Source organism: Lepus europaeus, chromosome 6 (genome assembly GCF_033115175.1).
Source record: "Lepus europaeus isolate LE1 chromosome 6, mLepTim1.pri, whole genome shotgun sequence".
NCBI classification, from domain to species: Eukaryota; Metazoa; Chordata; class Mammalia; order Lagomorpha; family Leporidae; genus Lepus; species Lepus europaeus.
Window position 1 is genome coordinate 118,820,175 of NC_084832.1, and position 22,999 is coordinate 118,843,173.

The 22,999-nt window shown below is 44.8% G+C and overlaps 1 protein-coding gene across 1 annotated transcript in view; it reads right to left on the bottom strand.

Annotated features, from left to right (window-relative positions):
* Positions 1-22,999, bottom strand: part of ITPR2 (inositol 1,4,5-trisphosphate receptor type 2) — a 525,149-nt gene that overhangs the window by 464,371 nt on the left and 37,779 nt on the right. The window contains exon 2 of the mRNA XM_062194964.1: positions 10,770-10,840. Coding sequence (XP_062050948.1) covers positions 10,770-10,840 — 71 coding nt within the window. The remainder of the gene's footprint in view (positions 1-10,769; positions 10,841-22,999) is intronic.

The window sequence follows — 22,999 nt, forward strand, 5'->3', positions numbered from 1 at the left end:
CTGCCTTTCAAATACTAAATTTTTAACAAGCAAAAGAAATGCAGCTCAGCTTTGCATGCTCTTATCCTAGGAACCACTTTAATGAACAGGTGCATGTTTGGCCTGAAAAGCCTGGATGTTTCTTCCCACAGATAAAAATCTTTTGGGCCAAATGCTATCTTCATTAAGAAGCTTCCCTCATCACCCAAAATGGGAAATTAGAATCTGCACCCTCCCACAATACTTTTGGCCACGCCTTCTTTATTTAGCCTTTATCACTTTCTAAAGTTATAATTATTTATACATCATCTAATCTCCCTCATTAGATTACACATTCCTTGAGGGTAGCATTAACTTTTGACTGATCTGAACAAAAGTAACCAGTTCAAATGTGCGTTGCAAATGGTGTGTGTCCAATCAACCTCTGCAGAAGGTATCCAGAATCTTACAGCATGGAAAATGCCAGCTCCAAGCAGGCCTAACTTTGCACCTATGAGCTTTATGACTTTGAACATGTTACTGGACTTCTATGATGCGTTGCTTCCACATGCATAAGATGTGGAGAAAGGGTCTCCTAAGTGCTCATAAAAAAGTATTCCACCATTTAGGACTTTGTATTCCTGGAAAGGGTAGTCTTAGCTAGTAAACTGAAATACTCACAGAAAAAAGGGTATTTATTGAATGATTACTAGTAATTCGGACACACAATGAACTTCACACATAACATGGAAAGGGAGATTCTCACACCTGAGCCTGCAGCGTGTGTGACCTGGTCCACGGACACAAGAGTGGGAAGTGAGGGAGTCAGGGAGGTGTTCTTACCCCCGGAACCGCATGGACCACAGTGTTAATTATCTGCCCATCACTGCATACTCTAAGGGAGAGAATTAAACTTCACAGTAAAAGCCACAAATCAAAATTCATACATCTTCCATACCTTTCTTATTTATTTATTTGCAAAGGAGGCAGACAGAAACAGACACACAAACAAGACAAACCGAAATTCCTCAGCTGTTAGTTTATCCCCCAATGCCTGCAACAACTGGGAATAGGCCGGGTGAAATCCAGGATTCAGGAACGTAGTCCAGGTCTCCCAGGTGAGTGGCAGAAACCCAAGGACCTAAGCCATTATGTTGCATATCAGTATGTGCATTAGGAGAATACTGGAATGGAGAATTCAGTCAAGGGGATGACGCTGTGGTGTAGCAGGTAAAGCCGCCACCTGCAGTACTGGCATCCCACATCCCTCTATAGGCCAGAATGTACATGCATGGGAAGAGTTGTTATGCTTTACAGTGCCAGCAATAAAGCAGACAGACACCTCAGCTTGGCTAACAATGTGGAATGGACCCTGTGCAACCCCTCATATACTCAACTATGGGATGCAAGCACCCAGGGTCATAGGACCTTCCCACAGCATCAAGTATCAGATAGGGGCCGGCGCTGTGGCGTAACGGGTTAATGCCCTGGCCTGAAGCACCAGCATCCCATATAGGTGCCGGTTCTGGTCCCAGCTGCTCCACTTCCAAATCAGCTCTCTGCTAATGGCCTGGAAAAGCAAAGATGGCCCAAGTCCTTGGGCCCTTGCTCCCACACAGGAAACCTGGAAGAAGCTCCTGGCTCTTGGCTTTGGATCAGCCCAGCTCCGGTCATTGTGCCCATCTGGGGAGTGAACCAGTGGATGGAAGACCTCTCTCTCTTTCTCTCTGCCTCTGCCTCTCTGGTAACTCCGCCTTTCAAATAAATAAATATATAATTTTTTTTTAAAGGAGAGAGAAAGAATGCAGTCAGAACTCCAACCCAGAATAATTCTGATATGGGATGCGGACATCCCAAGAAGCACCTTAAGTGCTGCATCGAAAGCCCACCCTGAAGTCGGTGCTGTGGCACAGCAGGTCAAACCACCACCTGCAATGTCAGCATCCCACACAGGCGTGGGTACAAGTCCCAGTTGCTTCATGTCCAAACCAGATCCCTGCTAATCCATCTAGGAAAGCAGCAGAAGCTGACGCAAGTGCTTGGGCCCCTGCATCCACATAGGAGACCCAGATGAAGCTCCCAGCTCCTGGCTCCTGGCTATGGCCTGGCCCAGCCCTAGCCATCGAAGCCACGTGGGAAATGAACAAGCAAATGAAAGACACCCCCCCCCTTCTCCTCTCTCTGTAACTCTACCTTTAAAATAAATAAAATTAATCTTTAAAACAAAAAGATGGGCCAGCACCACGGCTCAACAGGCTAATCCTCCGCCTTGCGGCGCCGGCACACCGGGTTCTAGTCCCGGTCAGGGCACCGGATTCTGTCCCGGTTGCCCCTCTTCCAGGCCAGCTCTCTGCTGTGGCCCAGGAGTGCAGTGGAGGAGGACCCAAGTCCTTGGGCCCTGCACCCCATGGGAGCTCAGGAGAAGCACCTGGCTCCTGCCATCGGATCAGCGCGGTGCGCCGGCCACAGCGCGCTGGCCGTGGCAGCCATTGGAGGGTGAACCAACGGCAAAGGAAGACCTTTCTCTCTGTCTGTCTCTCTCACTGTCCACTCTGCCTGTCCAAAAAAAAAAAAAAATGCCCATCCTGTTCATATTATTATGATTTATTTATTTGTTCACATATTTGAAAGCCAAAATGGCAGGATAAGAGAAAGAGAGATCTTCCATTCACTGGCTCACTCCTTAGATGTCCACAATGCCAGCACTGCACCAGGTTGAAGCCAGGAGCTCTATCTGGGTCTCCTAAGTGGGTGGCCAAGACCCAAGTACATAGGCCATCTTCCACTGCCTTCTCGGGCACATTACCCAAAAGCTAGATCAGAAGAGCAGAGTAGCTGGCACTCAAAGTCTGATATGAGATGTGGGTATCCCAAGTAGTGGCTTAACCGGCCGTGCCACAACACCCACGCCAGTCATTTAATTAACTGTATGAGAGCTTCTTTCAACAGTAACTTAGGAGACTTCCCAATCACTCAGAACCACAAGAACTGTCCTTCAAAAGGACCAGCAATTTTAACATCCTCACAAGTTTCAACAGGAGAAGCAAAGAGGCAGAGCAATCTGCTTTCACTTCACTCCTTGGCCCCCTTCTCTGAAACCTCACTGAGAAGAGTAAATGCATTTTTCAATTTCCAGTGCCACTTAAGAGTTTAATAACAGGGGCTCAGCAGCAAGGGATTATTAACACGATGACCCACCACAAACACCGGGACCAGCACAGTAGTAGGAACACTGAACTGCAGAACATAAATCATGGTGTTGTTGGCTTGGAAATCCAATTTCCTAAACTTCTTCGAGTAGCAGCAAACGACTACACCAAGAGTTGGGTTGACTGAGGCTCCAGGTGACTTGGGGAGTGCTACCCAAGACTCCTGGGCTCAAGTGCGGCCTCCAAAAAAAGAACAGGATTCTCCTCAGAATAGACCCAAATGTACTACATCCAGCTCATACCATCCTACTGAGGATAAAAAGGAAAAACAGGAGCATCTCCAGAAAACAAGCAAGGTGGTATGCAGACTAGAGAGATCCATGAAAACTGTGCAGCTGGCAGCAGGGATAAAGAACCTTAAAAAATTAAGAATGCAGAAGAAGGCCGGCGCCGTGGCTCAACAGGCTAATCCTCCACCTTGCAGCGCTGGCACACCGGGTTCTAGTCCCGGTCGGGGCACCGGATTCTGTCCCGGTTGCCCCTCTTCCAGTCCAGCTCTCTGCTGTGGCCCGGGAGTGCAGTGGAGGATGGCCCAGGTGCTTGGGCCCTGCACCCCATGGGAGACCAGGAGAAGCACCTGGCTCCTGGCTTCGGATTAGCGCGGTGCACCAGCTGCAGCACGCTGGCCACGGCAGCCATTGGAGGGTGAACCAACGGCAAAGGAAAACCTTTCTCTCTGTCTCTCTCTCTCACTATCCACTCTGCCTGTCAAAAAATAAAAATTTAAAAAAAAAATGTAAAAAAAAGAATGCAGAAGAAAAAACAGCTACAGAAATATAATCATTCTAGACAAACACCTCAAAGGTTATTGTGTGAAATAGGGATAAAATTTTTCTGGGCGGCTTCACAGGACAACAGGTAGAACTAAGAGAAGAGCATGTTACAGTGCATGGTGTGCTGGCTACAAGCAGCTCTGTAGCCACAAAACCTGGCTTAGGTCCCAGCTCTACTCTGAATGAGCTCAGTGGCAATTGCATCATTTGTTTAAACTGAACTTCCGCAACAGTCAAAGTGGAATAGCAAAAATGTCTACTTCCTGGGGTTAGGGTGGTGACTAAATAACAACGCACAGGAAGCCCAAAGCACGGCTTCACATGTATTAAATGCTCAATAAATGTTACCTGATTTCAAATCTGAACTAGTTTCACTAATTAAAAAAACACATTGACACTAAATCTCAAGAAATCCAACACAGCAATTATTGAGCAGGTGGAGGAGCCATTTATAATTGGCTCATGGTAGGAACGCATTGTGTTAGCAAGATTGATATGTTCAATGCCACAAGAAGTAAAAATGACTACCTAGCAGTAACACTGATCACTGATCACTGACGTGCCTGAGGGTGGAACCTCTGTGAGCAGAGGCAACAGATGAGGCCCTGCTTTCAGAGCGACTTCTAGAGTTACTACAGAGAAGGAATGGTTACAGAAATGATCTTGCCAATCTCCTTACAAGGCTCCGGCGTTCACTACCCACTTTAGTAGTGCATGGCACGGCAAAGACATTCTCGATTTTAGTCGTAGTTCCGGAAGCATTCTGACTCCGTTCAAATTCATTTGTTGCTCGCCAGCAGTGGCCCCTTGGTGGGTTTGATGCATGATGAAATGGTCAGTAGTCAAACGATCACAGAGCTTCAGAGTTGGAGCTTTGAAGGCCAAATGGCCCAGCCCTGGGGAGAACCCCGTCAGCCAAGAGAAGGGGCCGCTCCCAGCCAGCACATCCCTGCCTCTCCGTTACTTCTGTGTTGTATCATCCAGATGGTAAGAATAGGACATGCAAAGCTCTCTTGCTGCGATTTCACGAGCTTGTCCTCCTAAGAAAAAAGGCCCGTGCAGAATACAGAGGAAGTATGGAGAGGAACCAAGAAAACAAAAAAATAAAATAAAGAAAAGCAAAGCCAAAAGAATGTGAAGTCAACCAAAAGAAATGCTGAAACTTAGGGTGAGAGAGGAGAGTTAAACTGTTTATCAAAATCTAAGACCAGTGGTAAATCATGTCCCTGTTAGGTAACCCCTGATGTGACGTGGAGAACAACACTTAACCTCCATGGCATCCTTCTCAAAACCTTCCTCCTAGCCTAAATCACAACAAGCAATTCACACAGACCCATCCCGAGGGACAGCCTAAAACACTTGATTGGTGCTCTCCAAAAGAATCAAGGTCATGAAAAACCAGGAGAGAATGACAAAGTGTCACAGACTGCATAAGAATGCACAGACACAACAAGGGACCCTGGAAAAGCAGAAAAGTCTGGGAGATCCCAATAGAGCCTGGAATGTGCCAATATCAACGTACAAACGGTGACTTGCTAATTTTGACAAATATCCCGTGGTTATATGAGATGCAGACATCTGGGGGAGTAGCGTAGAGAATTCACCACGCTGCCTTCACAATCCTTCAGCACATCTAAGTGTACTCAAAAGTTCTGAGTTCATCTTCTCTTTATTTTTTTCATTTTCTATGATCTATTTATTTCAAAGTCAGAGTTGCAGAGAGGGCAAGGCAGAGAGAGAGAGAGAGAGAGAGAGAGAGAGAGAGAGAGAGAGAGAGAGAGAGATCTTTCACTCTTCAAATGGACAACAAGAGCCAGGGCTGGGCCAGGCTGAAGCCAGGAGTCAGGTGCTTCGTCCAGGTCTCCCACACTGTTGGCAGGGGCCCAAGCACTTGGACCATCTTCTGTTGCTTTCCCAGGCATATAAGCAGGGAGCTGGATCAGAAGTGGAGCAGCCAGGACTCGAACCAGCAGAGCCCACATGGAATGCCAGTGCTACAAGCAGCAACTTAATCCAATAAGTCACTGCACTGGCCCCAAGAGTTCAAATTCCAAAAATAGGGAATACTGGGGCCAGCGCTGTGATGTGGCAGATGAAGCCGCTACCTACAGTGTCAGCATCCCATATGGGTGCCAGTTCAAGTTCCTGCTGCTCCACTTGTAATTCAACTCTCTGCTCAGGTCTGGGAGAGCAGTATATGATGGCCCAGATCCTTGGGCCCCTGCACCCATGTGGGAGACCCGGAAGAAGCTTCTGGCTGCTGGCTTCAGATCCGCCCATCTCTGGCCACTGTCGTCATTTGAGGAGTGAAACAGCAGATGGAAGACTTCTCTCCCTCTCTCTGCCTCTGCCTCTCAGTAACTGCCTTTCAAATAAATAAATATTTTTTTAAAAATAGGGAATATTTGATCACAAAATGAATTTTATTCACTTAAGATAAAGCCACTATGCCTGTTGATATTACTGATTATGTGGCTTCCACTGGAAAACCACCATGTTTTAAATAACCTTTGGAAAGTATTTATTTGCTAAAACCTAGCCTTGTCTATCCATCAGTGAGAGCGAGACAGAGACAAAAAAAGTACCTCACTGTGTGGCTGTGTGTACTTGGGAGCACCATTCTAACCTTGCTGGAGCTGGGGTGCCCCATTCAAAAAACTGAAGAGTTGTACCTGATTTAATTTACCTGATTACTTAATGACTCTGAAACACGATGATTTGCTTGGGCAAATCACAGTGCGAACATGAAAGACAAAAATCCTTTCAATGTAGTGAACATCATCTGAGGCAGGGGGAACTGTGCAGCCAACCTGCCAGTATGCTCTGGTCTCCTCTCGCTGCCTGGAACGTCAGGAGAAGGGGGGTGTTCTGGAAACTTGGCAGAGGAGTCTGGAAACGCTGGGATGGTGGTTCTGGGAGGCAAAGCTATGGAAAAACACTGTTAAAGCCAACGGGCACAGAGGAAAGCCACCGAGGCGGGGGAAGTTCTCAGGCAAGAGCAGGACAGCACAAGGCACGTGGAAGGCTGGGGCATTGCGTCAACAGTGTTTGCTCCCGGCTGCTGAGTGTTAAGAGGCCAGCGCAGCAATGAGCCTCACGCAGGGAATTCTCCTCCTAGGCCCCAGCAGGACGGGGCTCAAGACACCAGGTCACTTCCAGATGCAAGGGAACCCTGAGTTCTCTACGGCAAGGACTCTCCCTTTCCAGTGATGAATGGAGTAAGATAAATGGGTTAGTCTTAAGCTGGAGATGGAAAATGACAGCCAACTAGCCAGGATGACAACCTAAAGCCTCAGATGACAGGAGAAGCCAGTGTCCTGGCTGAGAGGTGGCGTGCCTGCAGGAGTGATTCACACTTTGAACCGGTGCCTACTGAGTAACTCCACACCGACTGTCTGCACGTCGTTATCTCCTGGGTCCCCTCATATGCTCTGAAATAATCTTTGCACTTGAAAACCATTCACTTCACTAGAAAGGAAGAACAGAAAAAAGGCAGCCACAACCCTACACGTTTATCTTTGAAAGACTAATATCTCTGACAGCAGAAGACTCGGGCTGTCCAAGATCAAGGCAGTGAAATCTGGGGCACCCCTGGGAACCACGAGTTATCACATGATCCCCAGGAACATCTGCACATCTCATCCAAAAGTACCTGCTGCCTATGAGGGTATCTTCAAAAGTTCACGGAAAAAGGAATGAAAAGTAAGTTTATTTTGGTGCAAAACACTTTGAATCCCATGCATACAAGGGCTCTTCAAAAAGTTTGTGAAAAATGTGTATCAGGAAGAAAATCTATGCATGAATTTCAATTTTGTTTGCATCAAAATAAACTTACCTTTTCACGAACTTTCTGAAGCACCCCAGTGTTTTCCTGGGATGTCTGTCGTGGGCAAAGCACAATGCCTGGGAAATACACAAAAAATAAAATATACAATCTGCCCTTGCAGAATGTAAAGGCAGAGTCAAACTGGTTTGATGGAAATACACCACACCTTTCTATTATAAGGTAACCATCATTTGCATAAGGACTTAGAACACGGCTCCATGTATTTCCTGGGAAGAGTTCAAGGCTCACAGAGCTGCACAGGGCGGGCAATGTTCTGGTCCTCAACCAGATCCACCAGCACGGGTGGGCACAGTTCTCGTTACTGCCCGTTCTACCATGATGGGCCAACAGCAGAATGCTCTGAGCTTCCGAGCGCTGAGGGGACTGACGGAAGACACAGCCAGCGGCTCTCAAGCTCCTTCCTGTCTCAAACACAAGCTTGCAGTCCCAGTGTGCTTTTAAATCCTTTTTGAATCTAAGGCTCCATGGTTGGTAACGCAGGGCCCAGCTGTGGATCCGAGCTCAGAGTGCCAACTCTACCTGGGGAACATGAGGGGACTTCAAAAAATCTGCGGAAAATGGAATCAGAAGTTCATTTTTGGTGCTAAAATTGTTTGAAATCCACACATAGCTTTTCCCTTTTTTTAAAGATTTTATTTATTTATTTGAGAGGCAGAGTTACAGAGAAAGAGACAGAAAGGTCTTCCATCCACTGGTTCATTCCCCAAATGGCTACCAACAGCTGGAGCTGGGCCAATCTGAAGCCAGGAGCCAGGAGCTTCTTCCAGGTTTCCCACACGGATGCAGGGGCCCAAGCACTTGGGTCATCTTCTACTGCCTTCCCAGGCCATAGCAGAGTTGGATTGGAAGAAGAGCAGCCGGGGCATAAACCAGCGCCCATACAGCATGCCGGTGCCACAGGCAGACACCTAGGCCACTTCATGACAGTGCCGGACCCTACACACAGTTTTTTTCAAAATGCTGTTTCCCAAGAACTCTCTGAGGTCCTCTCATACACACAGATTTCAAAATCGTTTTGTTCCAAAACAAACTTCTCTTTTAATCCAACTTTCCGTGAACTTTCTGAAGTACCCCCCTAGTGCTCTCCTACACTGTTGCCAAGTTTTCACTCTTTGCCCTCCCTGTTACTGCCCCCACCCCACTCTGTCTACTTTCTCCTCATGGAATTCAATTGCATACTGCTGGGCCTTCTGGGTTTCCCCTCCAAGCTTTCCTCAGCCCACTACTGTACCCCTTCTTTGCATCTCTCTGTGTGATATTCTAGGTGACTTTCTCTGGTCTCTTTTCCAGAGCACTAATTCTCTCTACACCTGTGTCCATTGTCCTTGTCCATTCTTCTAAAATGCACCTGTCCTTCACCCACACTCTGCTCTTCCTTGGGGGTTTCTCTGCCCTCTTCGATCTTTCACGTCATTCTGCATACACTCACTGCATAGTTTCTGGCAGGTGCGTCCTGAGTGCCAGGAGCCTACCAGGCACAACCGCTGGCTGTCCCTGGTGACAGTTTTATCAGGAGTCCATCCTCGGTGGAGATTGTACATTGCAAGAAGACCTCGGCCAGCGCCGTGGCTCAACAGGCTAATCCTCCGCCTTGCGGTGCTGGCACACCGGGTTCTAGTCCCGGTTGGGGCACCAGATTCTATCCCGGTTGCCCCTCTTCCAGGTCAGCTCTCTGCTATTGCCCGGGAGTACAGTGGAGGATGGCCCAAGTCCTTGGGCCCTGCACCCCATGGGAGACCAGGAGAAGCACCTGGCTCCTGGTTTCAGATCAGCACGATGTGCCAGCCGCAGTGGCCATTGGAAGGTGAACCAACAGCAAAAGGAAGACCTTTCTCTCTCTCTCTCTCTCTCTCTCTCTCTCTCTCTCACTGTCCACTCTGCCTGTCAAAAAAAAAAAAAAAGAAGAAGACGACCTCACATGCCCAGGATGAGGGGAGTCCCTGCTATGAGATGTCAAGGGTGTCTTCAAGGGACAGGTGCCATTCCAAAGTCTGCTTTATGCAGAAGAGAAACCTACACCCCTTATCCAAAGCAACCAAGTTAGATCCATTTAATGTAAATGACTTTTTTGTGTGTGTCACTTTCTCTGTGAGGTTCTGACTTACAGAAAAATGATACTGTTACAAAGAGATATAATATATACAGTGCCTGATAGGGCGTGAAGCACAGTAAACACCCGTGTTAGTACCTCCCAAGACCAGTGTAGGAAGCAGCGCAGCCTGACCTGGGCATGTGGGCCTGAAGAATCCTTGCAACCCACCAGCTTTCTAAAGCTTTCTGAAGGCCGCTTTGTACCTTGTGAGAATGCCTGGCTGCAAGCGCTCAGGATGACTGCTGTCTGAAAATTATGTTTATTCTTATAAGCACATACAAATTATGAAACTGATTTGGGCACGCATTTCATGAATGATTTTGGTTTTCTGATACTCTACAGAGTCCATCAATCCTTCCTTTGTAACAGCTGGGTTGTACTCAGGCTCCTACTGGGACTGAGTTCTCAGCTGAGATGATCAAGCTACTACTAAAATTATACTTCTAAGACAATCATAAGTTATTACACACCATCCAAAGTGTTATTTTAAAAGCTAAGCATAACACATCACTGTCAAACTCCTGGAACTTTTACAAAGATAAATTAAGGAGCTGACAGTGACACACTAACATTTATAATATGAACTATCACAGAAATACATAAATAAACATCATTTGGCTGCATTTACTGCCTTGAATAGCAGCCTTTCACATTTATTACCAAGATTTCCTTCCAACAGATAAATTACTGTCCAGCAAAACAAATCCAAGCCATTCTTTTCTTTTCAATCTCTCTGCGTATGAAAGTAAAAAGTCTTTGAAGAACTCTTCAGTGGACTTATCTATAATTGAAAGCTTCACACTGAATCAAACCATTAACAATACTTGTTTGAATACAAAGATCACGTGCCCTCTTAAGTCATATTTTTAACAAATGCCTTGATTTCTTACCCCTGAACTTCTTGGGAGGGTTGGCAAGGTCCCCGGCCTCTGGGTGTACCACACATCTGTCATCCACTAACCTGGAAGGAAAAAGCATGTTTACACTGTTAACTCTGTCATCTTTGCACAGCATAGAGTGCATGCGGGTAGTATATAAACATTGACACAGGGGGTTAAGGTCATTCCCCACTCAGAAGCATCTTCATAACCATAGACTTTTTAAAAGATTTCATTGTAGAGATACTCATGAAAGCAATGTTCATGAAACTAAAAGCAGGAAACATTGCTAAGTCATAGGAAACTAGTTAGATGAACCACATCACAAACCATGGGACACTGCAGAGCTCTTTAAATCCCACTATACAAAATGCTGTAGCCTGCAAAACATTCATAATACATTGTAAAAATAAGTGATAGCTCAATAAGATACTGTCTGCGCTTAAGATACGCACACACATCCACACACCACATACCTAATAACGTACATACACAGAAGGAATGGAAGACAGAAAGCAAAATATTCAGAGGGATTAGATTACTCATAGTTTTTATCTTCCTCTTTTTTCTTCTTGTCTGTACGTGTGTTTTGCAAGGAATGTGTAACTCGTAAGATCAGGTTTATGGGGTGACCATACAATAGGTGGATGTGTGTACAGAGCCTGCATTCAACCTCTGCTCAGTCATATCCTAGAGTTGAGAGACAATCAATGCAACCATTTGAACCACCACCGTGGCCTCCCAGGCAGCAGGAAGCTGGAATCAGGAGCCGGAGCTGCGACTCAAACCCAGACACTGTTAGGTAGGATGTGAGCGAGCATCTTTACTGCTAGGCTAAATGTCCCCTTGTAAATGAACTGATTTTTTTTAAACCAAGAATATGCTTCTTTTTAAGATTTTTTATTTTTTATTTATTTATTTATTTATTTGACAGGTAGAGTTACAGAGAGAGAGAGAGAGACAGAGACAGAGAGACAGAGAGAAAGGTATTCATTCTGCTGGTTCACTCCCCAAATGTCCTCAATGGCCGGAGCTGGGCCAATCCAAAGCCAGAAGCCAGGAGCTTCTTCCAGGTCTCCCACACAGGTGCAGGGGCCCAAAAAATTGGGCCTCCTTCCACTACTTTCCCAGACCATAGCAAAGAGCTGGATCGGAAGAGGAGCACCCAGGACTCAAACTGGCACCAAAATGGGATGCTGGCACCGCAAGCAGAGGCTTAGCCCACTATGCTACAGCACCGGCCCCTTGATTTTTTTTTAAAGATTCTTTTTATTTTATGAAAGAGCTACACAGAGAAAGAGAGATGGAGAGAGAGAGAAATCTTCCATCCACTGGTTTATTCCCCAAATGACTGCAATAACTAGAGCTAGCACAGGCAGAAGCCAGGAGCCAGGAGCCAAGGGCTCCTTTCAAGTCTCCCAAGTGGGTACAGGGCAAAAGACTTGGGCCATCTCCTACAGCTTTCCCAGGCACATTAGCAGGGGTCGGGATCAGAAGTGGAGCAGCTGAAACTCAAACTGGTGACCACAGGAAAAGCCCCATGACTTGATTTTTTTTATAAAGATTTATTTATTTGAAAGATGGAATTACAGAGAGAGGTAAAGACAGAGGAAAGGGGTCTTCCATCTGCTGGTTCACTTCCCAAATGGCTGCAATGGCTGGAGCTGAGCCAATCAGAAGCCAGGAACCTCTTCCAGGTCTCCCAAGTGGGTGCAAGGGCCCAAGGACTTGGGCCATTCTCTGCCACTTTCCCAGCGCATTAGCAGGGAGCTGGGTGGAAAGTAGAGCAGCCGGAACTTGAACTGGCACCAATAAGGACTGCCTGCACTGCGGGCCAGCGCTTTAATCTGCTGCACCACAGCGCCAGCCCCATGACTTGGTATTTTTAACATACCTAATACAGCTTGTGCCACACAGTAAGCCCTCAAATAAGTTTATTTCATAAATAAAACCAGGATGTGATCTCTCTTACCCCTTACCATATTCTCAGCCTCTAGAAGAGTGCCTGACACACAGCAGGTGCTCAACAAATATTCATGAAAAGAATAAAGTGCCTTTGTAGTGACAAAGACGTGTTTAAACTCAACTAAAACATTTAACAGAAGACATCCTCCAGGACAATTCCAAGAGTAAGAAACTGGATATCTAGACTGAGAGACAGGAGGCATGAGTCCCTGTTCAGAGAGAAAAATCTAACTACCTAGAACTCACGAAGTTCACTTCTGTATTAACTACGTGTGTTGGAGGGGAGGGGGTGTCACTGGGGTGTTTTCTCCAGACTACTGTGAGACTGTATGTGAATTAATTGCATACATTAATTCATATGAAAGAGATGGTCAGGTTGCAACGTTCTGGATTTAAAAAGAAAAAAAAATTTGAACTGTATTAACCAGACTCCCCAGCCCACATCAACTCCAACAGAGTAAACCCCTTGAGCTAGGATAATTAACCAAGGTAAACAAAACTTTCTTCTCCTATTCCGCCAGTTCCCAGAAGCAGACACTTTCTAAATCACTGGGTTTTTCTATGACATCCAACTTCCACAAAACAAAATGCTAATTTGCTCAAGCAGTACAGTTCTTTCTTGGATATTTTTTTTTTAAATATATACATCATTCACACTGGTTTACTAAAATGTGGTTTTACAAGACCTTCCAGGCATGCCAAAAAATTCCTTTGAAGAGTGTTTAGAAATTGTTTTCTTAGAAACAGGAAGTCACACTGGGTCAAGAGAAAGCACAAACCTCTACAATATCCGACAACAGCCAGTAGCATTATCCAAAAGACTGAAATAGTCCTGAGAAGATCACAACATATTTAAATAAAAATGCTATAAGAGAAAGGTCAGAGTTTCCAATTAGCCAAGATATGTTAAGAATTCAAAACATAATCATCAAAAAATCATAATGTTATTTAGAGAACATACAAATCATATAATAAGTGACAGTGACATTCCATTCATTCTTTGTGCTTGCTATTCCCACCGAAATACAGGTTCCCACTGAATGCCGCTGAGTCCCTATATGCACGGGCCAGCCATCCAAAGGAGTGGGTTTTAGAACTGTATCTATGGGCCGGCGCTGCGCTGCTGTAGCACACTAGGTTAATCCTCCAGCTGAGGCACCAGCACCCCATTTGGGTGCCAATACTAGTCCCAGCTGCTCCTCTTCCAATCTTGCTCTCTGCTATGGCCTGGGAAAGCAGTGGAAGATGGCCCAAGTGCTTGAGCCCCTGCACCCCCAAGTGGGAGACCTGGAAGAAGCTCCTGGCTCCTGGCTTTGGATTGGTGCAGTTCCAGTGGTTGCAGGCACTTGGGAGTGAACCAGCAGAAGGAAGACCTTTCTCTCTGTCTCTCCCTCTCATGTCTGTTAACTCTACCTCTCAAATAAATAAATTTTTTCAAAAAAGAACTGAAGCTATCAATCAGATCGCAGAGCACCTAACCACTCGTGTCTATCCTCCATGTCTGATGGCCCACACAAACACAACAACGAGTGGCTTCAATCCTAAGAATCTGCCCTATCACACTCCCTTGACTTGCATCCTCTGGTCTGCTTTAACACAAACCAGGAGGAAAAGAAAGCTAGGCATCAGAAGCAATGGGTGGCAGGCCTATTAATGGCTGATCTGTACAGTGATCTGCCCTCAAGGAGACCCAACAGGCCAGTCTACTGCAGTGGCTTTCAATGTGGTAAGCCTGGGCTTCAGCAGAAGTCAACTTGTGAAGAGCCCTGGCAGCTCTGCCAAGAGTTGGATCACTGGAAATGGACCTGCCCTGGAGTCGAAGGATGCCCAGGTCAGAGCCACAGATCTTATTGGCTCTAAGCTGAAAAGCCCTTCACTCAGCCCAACTTCCAAAGTGACCACTGCAGCTCAGGGGATGGCCAAGTAGGGTCAGCAACATTGCAGGCAGAACTGTAAATTTCTTGTTAGAGATGCCACCTGCCTTTACCTGGCCAGCTCTCCTCCCTGGCCAGCTAAGTAATGAAAGTCAACAGAGTGCCTTCCCCTAGGAGGTTCACACCTCCCTTAGGATGTACCCCATGTGAAGAGATAGATAGGTCTGGGCCTCTTAACTTACAAGGCCTAAAGCCCACCAGATTATTATCAAGCCCCTTCTGTCAGGTTCTATTTGCCTCTCAATCAGAAAACTTAATTGTAGCTTAGACAGCACCTTTCTTAGCTCCTCTAATAATGACTCTGTCCTTTGTTCTAGACCCTGTCTAGCGCACTTGGGCCTCATTCCTTTGTAATCATAACCTCTACTCTACTACCATTGGCTCTACTCCCAAACTGTGTGTACTGATGGTCCTCTTCCCCACTTAATGCTGTATAATTGTTCAGACCTGGTTAATGCCACTCTTAGGATCATTGGTTACTGTCCTCACCCTGTCTTTTATGACCTTGTCGAAATATGATCAGAGTCGGCGAACTTGAAAGGCTTCCATAGCCTTGGCAACTCATGATGAGAGCCTAGGGTGGTTACTGGCACCATAAACTAGAGTGTCAATTTGTTGGGTCAACAACAGGAGTCACTGTGCACCTGCTCCTCATGTGGGATCTCTGTCCTTAATGTGCTGTTCATTGTGATTTAATGCTATAACTAGTACTCAAACAGTATGTTTCACTTTATGTTTCTATGTGGGTGCAAACTGTTGAAATCTTTACTTAATGTATACTAAATTGATCTTCTGTATATAAAGAGAATTGAAAATGAATCTTGATATGAATGGAAGGGGAGAGGGAGCGGGAGAGGGGAGGGTTGCGGGTGGGAGGGAAGTAATGGGAGGGGGAAGCCATTGTAATCCACAAGCTGTACATTGGAAATTTATATTCATTAAATAAAAGTTTAAAAAATAAAAAAATAAAAAAAATGAAAAGAATCTGCCCTATCCACAAAGCTCACAAAGACAATCATCTTACCCTGCAGACTTTGGAACTGAATTTGGAAAGGAGGGAGAAGAGGGACGGGAAGAAGCCAGGGGTGTAAATCTGTTCTAAGACAGAGATGGTATGAAAGCCAAACAGGATTTTTTTTAAAGTTAGCTTTTAACTTTTTTTTTTTTTTTTTTTTTTTTTTTGGACAGGCAGAGTTAGTGTGAGAGAGAGACAGAGAGATAGGTCTTCCTTCCGTTGGTTCACCCCACAAATGGCCGCTATGGCCGCAGCACTGTGGCAAGTACGCTGCACCGATCCAAAGCCAGGAGCCAGGTGCTTCCTCCTGGTCTCCCATGGGGTGCAGGACCCAAGCACTTGGGCCATCCTCCACTGCCTTCCCGGGCCATAGCAGAGAGCTGGCCTGGAAAGAGGAGCAACCAGGACAGAACCCAGCACCCCAACCAGGACTAGAACCCGGGGTGCCGGCGCCGCAGGCAGAGGATTAGCCAAGTGAGCCGTGGCGCTGGCCCCAAACAGTATTTTAATGATAGCTGTGGGAACTTCTATCATCTCCCCAACAGCATCTTTCTGAATACCTTCAAGGCCAGCACATTTGCCACTTACAGCCCTTCTGACAACGTGAATACTAGAAATGTGCCTTAAACGGAGCTGGCCTCATCATGGTACTCATTCCTTTTTCTTCTAACTGCTTGCTTAATTCTCTGGGTCGTCCAAAGGACGTTAAGCCCCCTGGAGTCAGGGTCTGAATCCACCTTGCTTACCGTTATATCCTTAGCATCTACTTGAATTACATCCTTAGCATCTACTAACATCTACTAGATGAATGAATGAGTCAGTGAAGAAACGATTATTTGTTTCCCTAGGAACTTCCTTCAGTAGCCCAGTTCACTCTTCTGGGACTATATAACCTAAATTTTCCTTTTTTCATTTAAAGATTTATTTTATTTATTTGAAAGGCAGAGTGATGGGAGGCTGGGGAGAGACCGTGAGAGAGAAGTCTTCCATCCATTGATTCAGTCCCCAATGGCTGCAATGGCCAGGGCTGGGCCAAGCCAAAGCTGGGAGCCAGGAGCTTCTTTCAGGTCTCCCCATGTAGGTGCAGGGGCCTAAGGACTTGGGCCATCCTCCACTGCTTTCCCAGGTGCATTAGCAGGGAACTGGATTAGAAGTGGAGCAGCCAGGACCTGCATGGGAGCCCATATGGGATGCTGATGCTGCAGGAAGCTCCGTAACCCACTACACCACAGTACTGGCCCCAAATTTTCTTCCTCTGACAGATAAGCCTATTTCTCTCCTGTTCTTCCTTATACAGACACCCTATTTGTGCCCATATACAAAAACTTAACTGAAATCCATACTTCAGGTCTGGCTGCAAGATCCAACAATTAACCAAATTTCATCCTTTCAATACATCTTCCAGCTCCATTTCTTCATTAAGCTTATATTCTCCCATATGACTAATTTTTCTCTGAATTCCTACAGCAATATTTTCTGGCTTACATGATGGTCCATGAGGCTCTACCTCCCAATCAAATAATAACTATAATTAATCCATCACTGATTGCATGTCACCTCCTACTCTGTGCTTCTATACCTTACTGCTGATTTCCCAACCATTTTGCAAGGCAGTGTCCAGACTGGAGAAAAGAAACGGTATGGCTAAGGCGACAGCTCAAGAGCAGAGCCAAGACGTAGGCTCAGAACTGTAACACCAAAGACTTGCCTGCCTGTCACAGCCCACTAGGCTACACTGTAATTCTCTCATGTATACCACACACATAGTCCAATAATGGAGATGTAGTAGATGCTACAACTTTTTTTTTTACTAAAATGCTAAGCTGACACCTAATCCAGCTATCACTCTCATAATTCTACACTTCTATTTTATCACAGAATTAGATATTAGAGAGAATTATGATGGACTGAAGAGTTTCATTAACTTCCCTAATTTGCACCATGCTTCCTTATTTTTGCCATACAAGAAAACTGCAAGCCAAAACACATTAACTCAGGAAAAGATGGACTGTTAAATGGTGTTAGGCCAACTGTTCCGCCATATGGGACAGAAGTGCATGATCCCTTCCTTACACTGTACAAAAAAAGTCCCTATCAAGTCAACTGAAATCTTAAATGTCATAGGCAAAAATACAAAATTTAAAGTAAAACCTAAAGATAAAAATATAAAACAGATGACACTTTCACGAATGGGGGGGGGGAGGACAAATAATTTAAGTGACACTGGATTAAGCAAAAACACACAAACCATAAAAAGAACTGATAAATTTGTTCACATTAAAGAATTTGCAGGGATCATGGCTGGCGCCGCGGCTCACTAGGCTAATCCTCCGCCTTGTGGCGCCAGCACACCAGGTTCTAGTCCCGTTTGGGGCGCCGGATTCTGTCCCGGATGCCCCTCTTCCAGGCCAGCTCTCTGCTATGGCCCGGGAGTGCAGTGGAGGATTGCCCAGGTGCTTGGGCCCTGCACCCCATGAGAGACCAGGAGAAGCACCTGGCTCCTGGCTTCGGATCAGCGTGGTACGCAGGCCACAGCGCACCAGCCGCGGCGGCCATTGGAGGGTGAACCAACAGCAAAAAGGAAGACCTTTCTCTCTGTCTCTCTCTCTCTCTCTCACTATCCATTCTGCCTGTCAAAAAAGAAAAAAAAAAAAGAATTTGCAGGGAACATGCAGTTAGCTTAGTGCTTAAAACAGTCACATCAGAATGCCTCGGTCTGATTCCTGGATTGGAATCCTGGCACCAGCTTCATGACAACGCAGGCACCAGATGGCAGCAATGATGGCTCGGGTAACTGGGTTCCTGCCAGCCACGTGGAAGACCTGGACTGAGCTCCCACATCCTGGATTTGGCCCCCTACCCAGCCCCAGCCATTGCAAGTGTTTGCAGAGCGGACCATCAAATGGGAGTGCTATCTCTCTGTTGCTCTCTCTCTCTGTTTGTCTTCCTGTAAAAAACATTTAAGAAAGTCCAGCAAAAGACAAGTCAGAAAGCCACCGGGATACTGATTCATTAAACAGAAGTGAGAGACTGGAAAGTAAGTTCTACTGTTGAATACACATATGTGGTACAGGCTACACCTCCCAGGAGTACAGGTGTGTCTGCACAAGAACAGTCTCATGCAGCCAGCAGACGCACCTTTCTCATGTTCACCCAAAGAATCCATAAATATCAGAAGCGTCCTTAACACACAAGCTAAAGGTAAGAAAAGATACTGGCCACAAAGGCATAATTGGAGAAGGTTATACAAGGGACCGGCATTGTAGCATAGTGAGTAAAGCTGCCACCTGCAACACTGGTATCCCATAGAGCTTCCAGTTCAAGTCCCGGCTGCTCCACTTCCAATCCAGCTCCCTGCTAATGCACCTGGGAAAGCAGCAGAGGATGGCCCAAGTGCCTGGGCTCCTACACCCACGTGGGAGACCTGGAAGAGGCTCCAGGCTCCTGGCTCCTGGCTTCGGCCTGGCCTAGTACTGACCATTGCAGCCATTTGGAGAGTGAACCAGTGTATGGAAGATCTCTCTCTCTCTCCCTCTCTCTGTAACTCTGCCTCTCAAAAAAATTTTTAAAAATAGTAAAAATTAACAAGTAAAACAACCAAACAGAAAAATGTAAAACAGTCATTAACAACCCTGAGGAAGCATTCATAGTTCTTAAATATCAAACAAAATGCTGAATCTCCATTAGTGATCAGAAAAAAGCAAATCTATGCAAGACACTACCAGAGATCCAACAAATTTATCAAAAATAAAGCCTATCAAATGTTAGCTACGTTTTCAATCAGTATGATGTTCATTCACTGCCAGTGGGATCAAGACTGTAAGAAACACATTCTCTTACACGTAGCATTTAAAGTTCAACCAGGCATGCCCCTTATTTCAGCATTTCCATGCCCAGGGATACAAGGCGTCTGCAACAAGCTCACTCAAATAAATAAATAAATATTTTAAAAAAGCAACTCACCAAAAAATAAATTTTATATTATTCTATTTATTTAGAAGGTACATACAGGCAAAACTAACAGCATATGTTTCAGAAAGCCATGTTTTTTAAAAGGACTGTAAAACAGACCTGGCTATCATATTTTTAAATACATTTTAGAAGAAAACAAATTAGTCTTTGGTCTCCATTTCTTATAGTTCCAACAACTACAAAGCAAATGCCAAATAGTAGATAAAATACATTAATTACACTCTTTTCCTTATGAGCCGTAGTGGTATCTCTACTTTAAACATGATGTAAAATGTGTACTATTTGCCTGATGTTTGTAATTAAGTGATAAAGTTGCAATTTTAACAAAATGGCTGAGTCATGTTTAAAATGAAATGAATTTGGGTGATTTGAGGTGGGGCATCCACAATGGCCACTATGAAAAGCTTTTCACAAAAGGGGGTTACAAGGGCAGCAAACCCCGTGAGCATGATGGGACTGTCTGCCTTTAAATCTACTGTCAGGGGCGTGCAGTTAAGATGCACCTGTGTCAGGGGTACGTGTCTCATGTCACGGGACTTGGGCTCAATTCCCCGCTCCTGCTCCCAACTCCATTTCCCAGTCACTGTGCACTCCACGTGGCAGCAATGGTGGCTCAATTAGTGGGGCTCCCGCCACTGATGTGGGAGACCTACATCGAGTTTCCAGCTCCAAGCTTTGGTGTGGCTCAGCCCCAGCCATCTGTAGGCATCTGGGGAGTGAATCAGCAGGTGGGAGAGTTCGCTGCCTCTCAAATAAGAAATAAATAAATGTTTACATACTTTTAAAACTTAATAACAAGTGACTGTATACTCCAACTCTGGGGTCTGCACTCCGCTTAACTACATGAGTTTCTCCCTCAGCTGCCGTCTCCAGGCTTCTTCTCTAAGCCACTCTCACAGGTCTCCACCTTCAGCCACCAGGGCCCTAGCACACCCTTCAACCCCATGGTTCACTTGCCTTCACAAGCATCGCCAGAACATAAAGGGAACCACGTGGCTTGTTCTCCCTGATCTGCCTTGACCCATGGTGCTTGTGCTGCTCACCTCATCCCGTCACAGCTGGTTTCTTAAATGGGGCAACCGTGAACCCACAAGTTCCTGGTGTTTCTGCAGGTTTTTCTTTCTCTGATCCTACTTTCTGATTAGAGTTCACTTGTGATATCACCCGTCGATAACAAAAACACAGACATTTATCCTATTTTATACACTGTAAATTGAATGTTTCAATGTTTAGCTTTTATTTTTGAACAGGTATCACTTTATCATTGTGAGAAAAATCCTGCAGGTTAAGTATCCCTTATGTGAAATGCATGAGACCGGAAACTTCTCAGATCTAGGGTTTTTGTGTTTTTTGTTTTGTTTTGTTTTTAGATTCTGGTTTAGATCCTTTAGGTTTGCATACACATAATAAGATATCTTGAGTTTGGGATCCAAGTCCAAACACAATTACAAGTTCATTTATGTGTCACACATTCCTTATACAGGTGGCCTGGAGGTGATCCTATACCAGATTTTCAGGGCATATGTGTTTTACTGCAATAAGTCACATAAGGTCAGGTATGAAATTTTCCACTTATGCAGTTATATTGGCAATCAAAAAGCTTTGGATATTGGACTATTCTGAATTTTAAATTTTCAGGTTAGGGACATGAAACCCACAGAAAATATTTTGTTTCATTCATTCACCAGACTCTTAGAACACAGTATTTTAAAAACTTAAAATTTTTCAATTTCATACCATGGACACTCTTTTTTACTTAGCAGTACTCAAGTTGCCCAGATAAGGAGCCAGTCCCAACACTGTGGAGTCATGTTTGTAGAGCAATTAATTTTCATACTATAGAGTAACCTAACAGGAAATGTTAGGTTCTACAAATGTATACTTCCACAACTTTTGTGTGACTGGTCCTGTAGATACAGCCCTGTGCAATACCATAAATAACTCAAAGCATTGCAAAACTTTCTGTCCAAAACTCTGTTCATTTGTAAACGCCAAGAGAAGCAATATGCCAAATCCACTCCGGGCTGTTCTCATATTTTGCCTGTTCTGATGACAAAAAGAGTTAAATTTGCATTTAATTGCACTTGAAATGTGTGACTTTTAAATTTAAAACCACAAAATTTAACATCATCTTCTCTTTTTAGATCTATCTCATTTCAATACTTTTAAGAACACAAATATTTTTAGCTAAATAGTAAAAGCGTGTTCCATTTCATGTATGGTTCTCAATCATGTACAAGTTTGCTTCTATTGATATATTTAAAGCTGTTTCCACTCGAAGTTAGAATTATTTTTTATGTTTTTGCTATTTTCCCATGAAAAATTTAATTAATCTAGAGCCACACTTAAAGTACATTATGAACTCTGAAATGCATGGAGACCCCTAAAAATGCTGGATGGCTCCATATATTTAAATTTTTCAATCAGTGCTATCACTCAGACCAAATTCCTTAATTTAACTATTAACTCCCTTTTTAGAAGAGTCCCTTTTATAAAAAGAGTCTCATACATTCTCTTTGTAGAGAATGATGTCCCTTACACTTTAACCATTTTATAAATCACTGAAAGAGACTATCATTTTATGAAGCAGTATTTCCAGAGTGAGGAGACTGATGAAACTGGAGCTCTGATGAACCTCAGAGTTACAACCAAAAGACAAACACAGATGCCCAACAGTGGCTTCAGAAAGGATTAGCCCATATATTTTGTAAACTTAGAATCCTAATCCAACCAAAAAAAAAATCATAAATCTTTTCTTCCCCAGAAAATAACTTCCTTTTCTTGACCCTGTCCAGCTGGTGTCCCAAACCTCTTTGAACTCTCTTCTAAGTCCATATGGGAAGCAGTGTGTCCAAACCTATCCAGGACAGCTCTAACGATAAACCAGTGCCTTTTTCAAAGCATGAATGGTATCTATAGCAGGTGCGATCAATTACGGAGTGATGGCTGGGCTTACCTTAACCCCTGTCAATTTTTTATCAGAGAGCTAGAAAATGAATGGTGCTGGCAGCGGTGGTACACTGGGCACAATTCAGGTGCAGACGTCTACACCAGCACACTTCATTCCTGCCTGAGCGCCCACCACCTCACGGTGCTCCCAGGAAAAGGCCATAAACACGGGGAACTGGCCTGCAGCCATGCTCTTATTCCAAGCGCAGAGCCCTCCTCCACCCTGGGTTTCACAGTGGTTACGGTAACTCTCCAGCACGTACACATGGCTTTTTTTTACATTTTGATCAGAGTTTATATTTATACTGAAGACTCAATTCAAAGAAATGTGAGATCAAATATTCAAAAATTACAAGCTATTATGCATGAGTCAGCAAAACAGATACTGTAATTATCAACTAAAAATG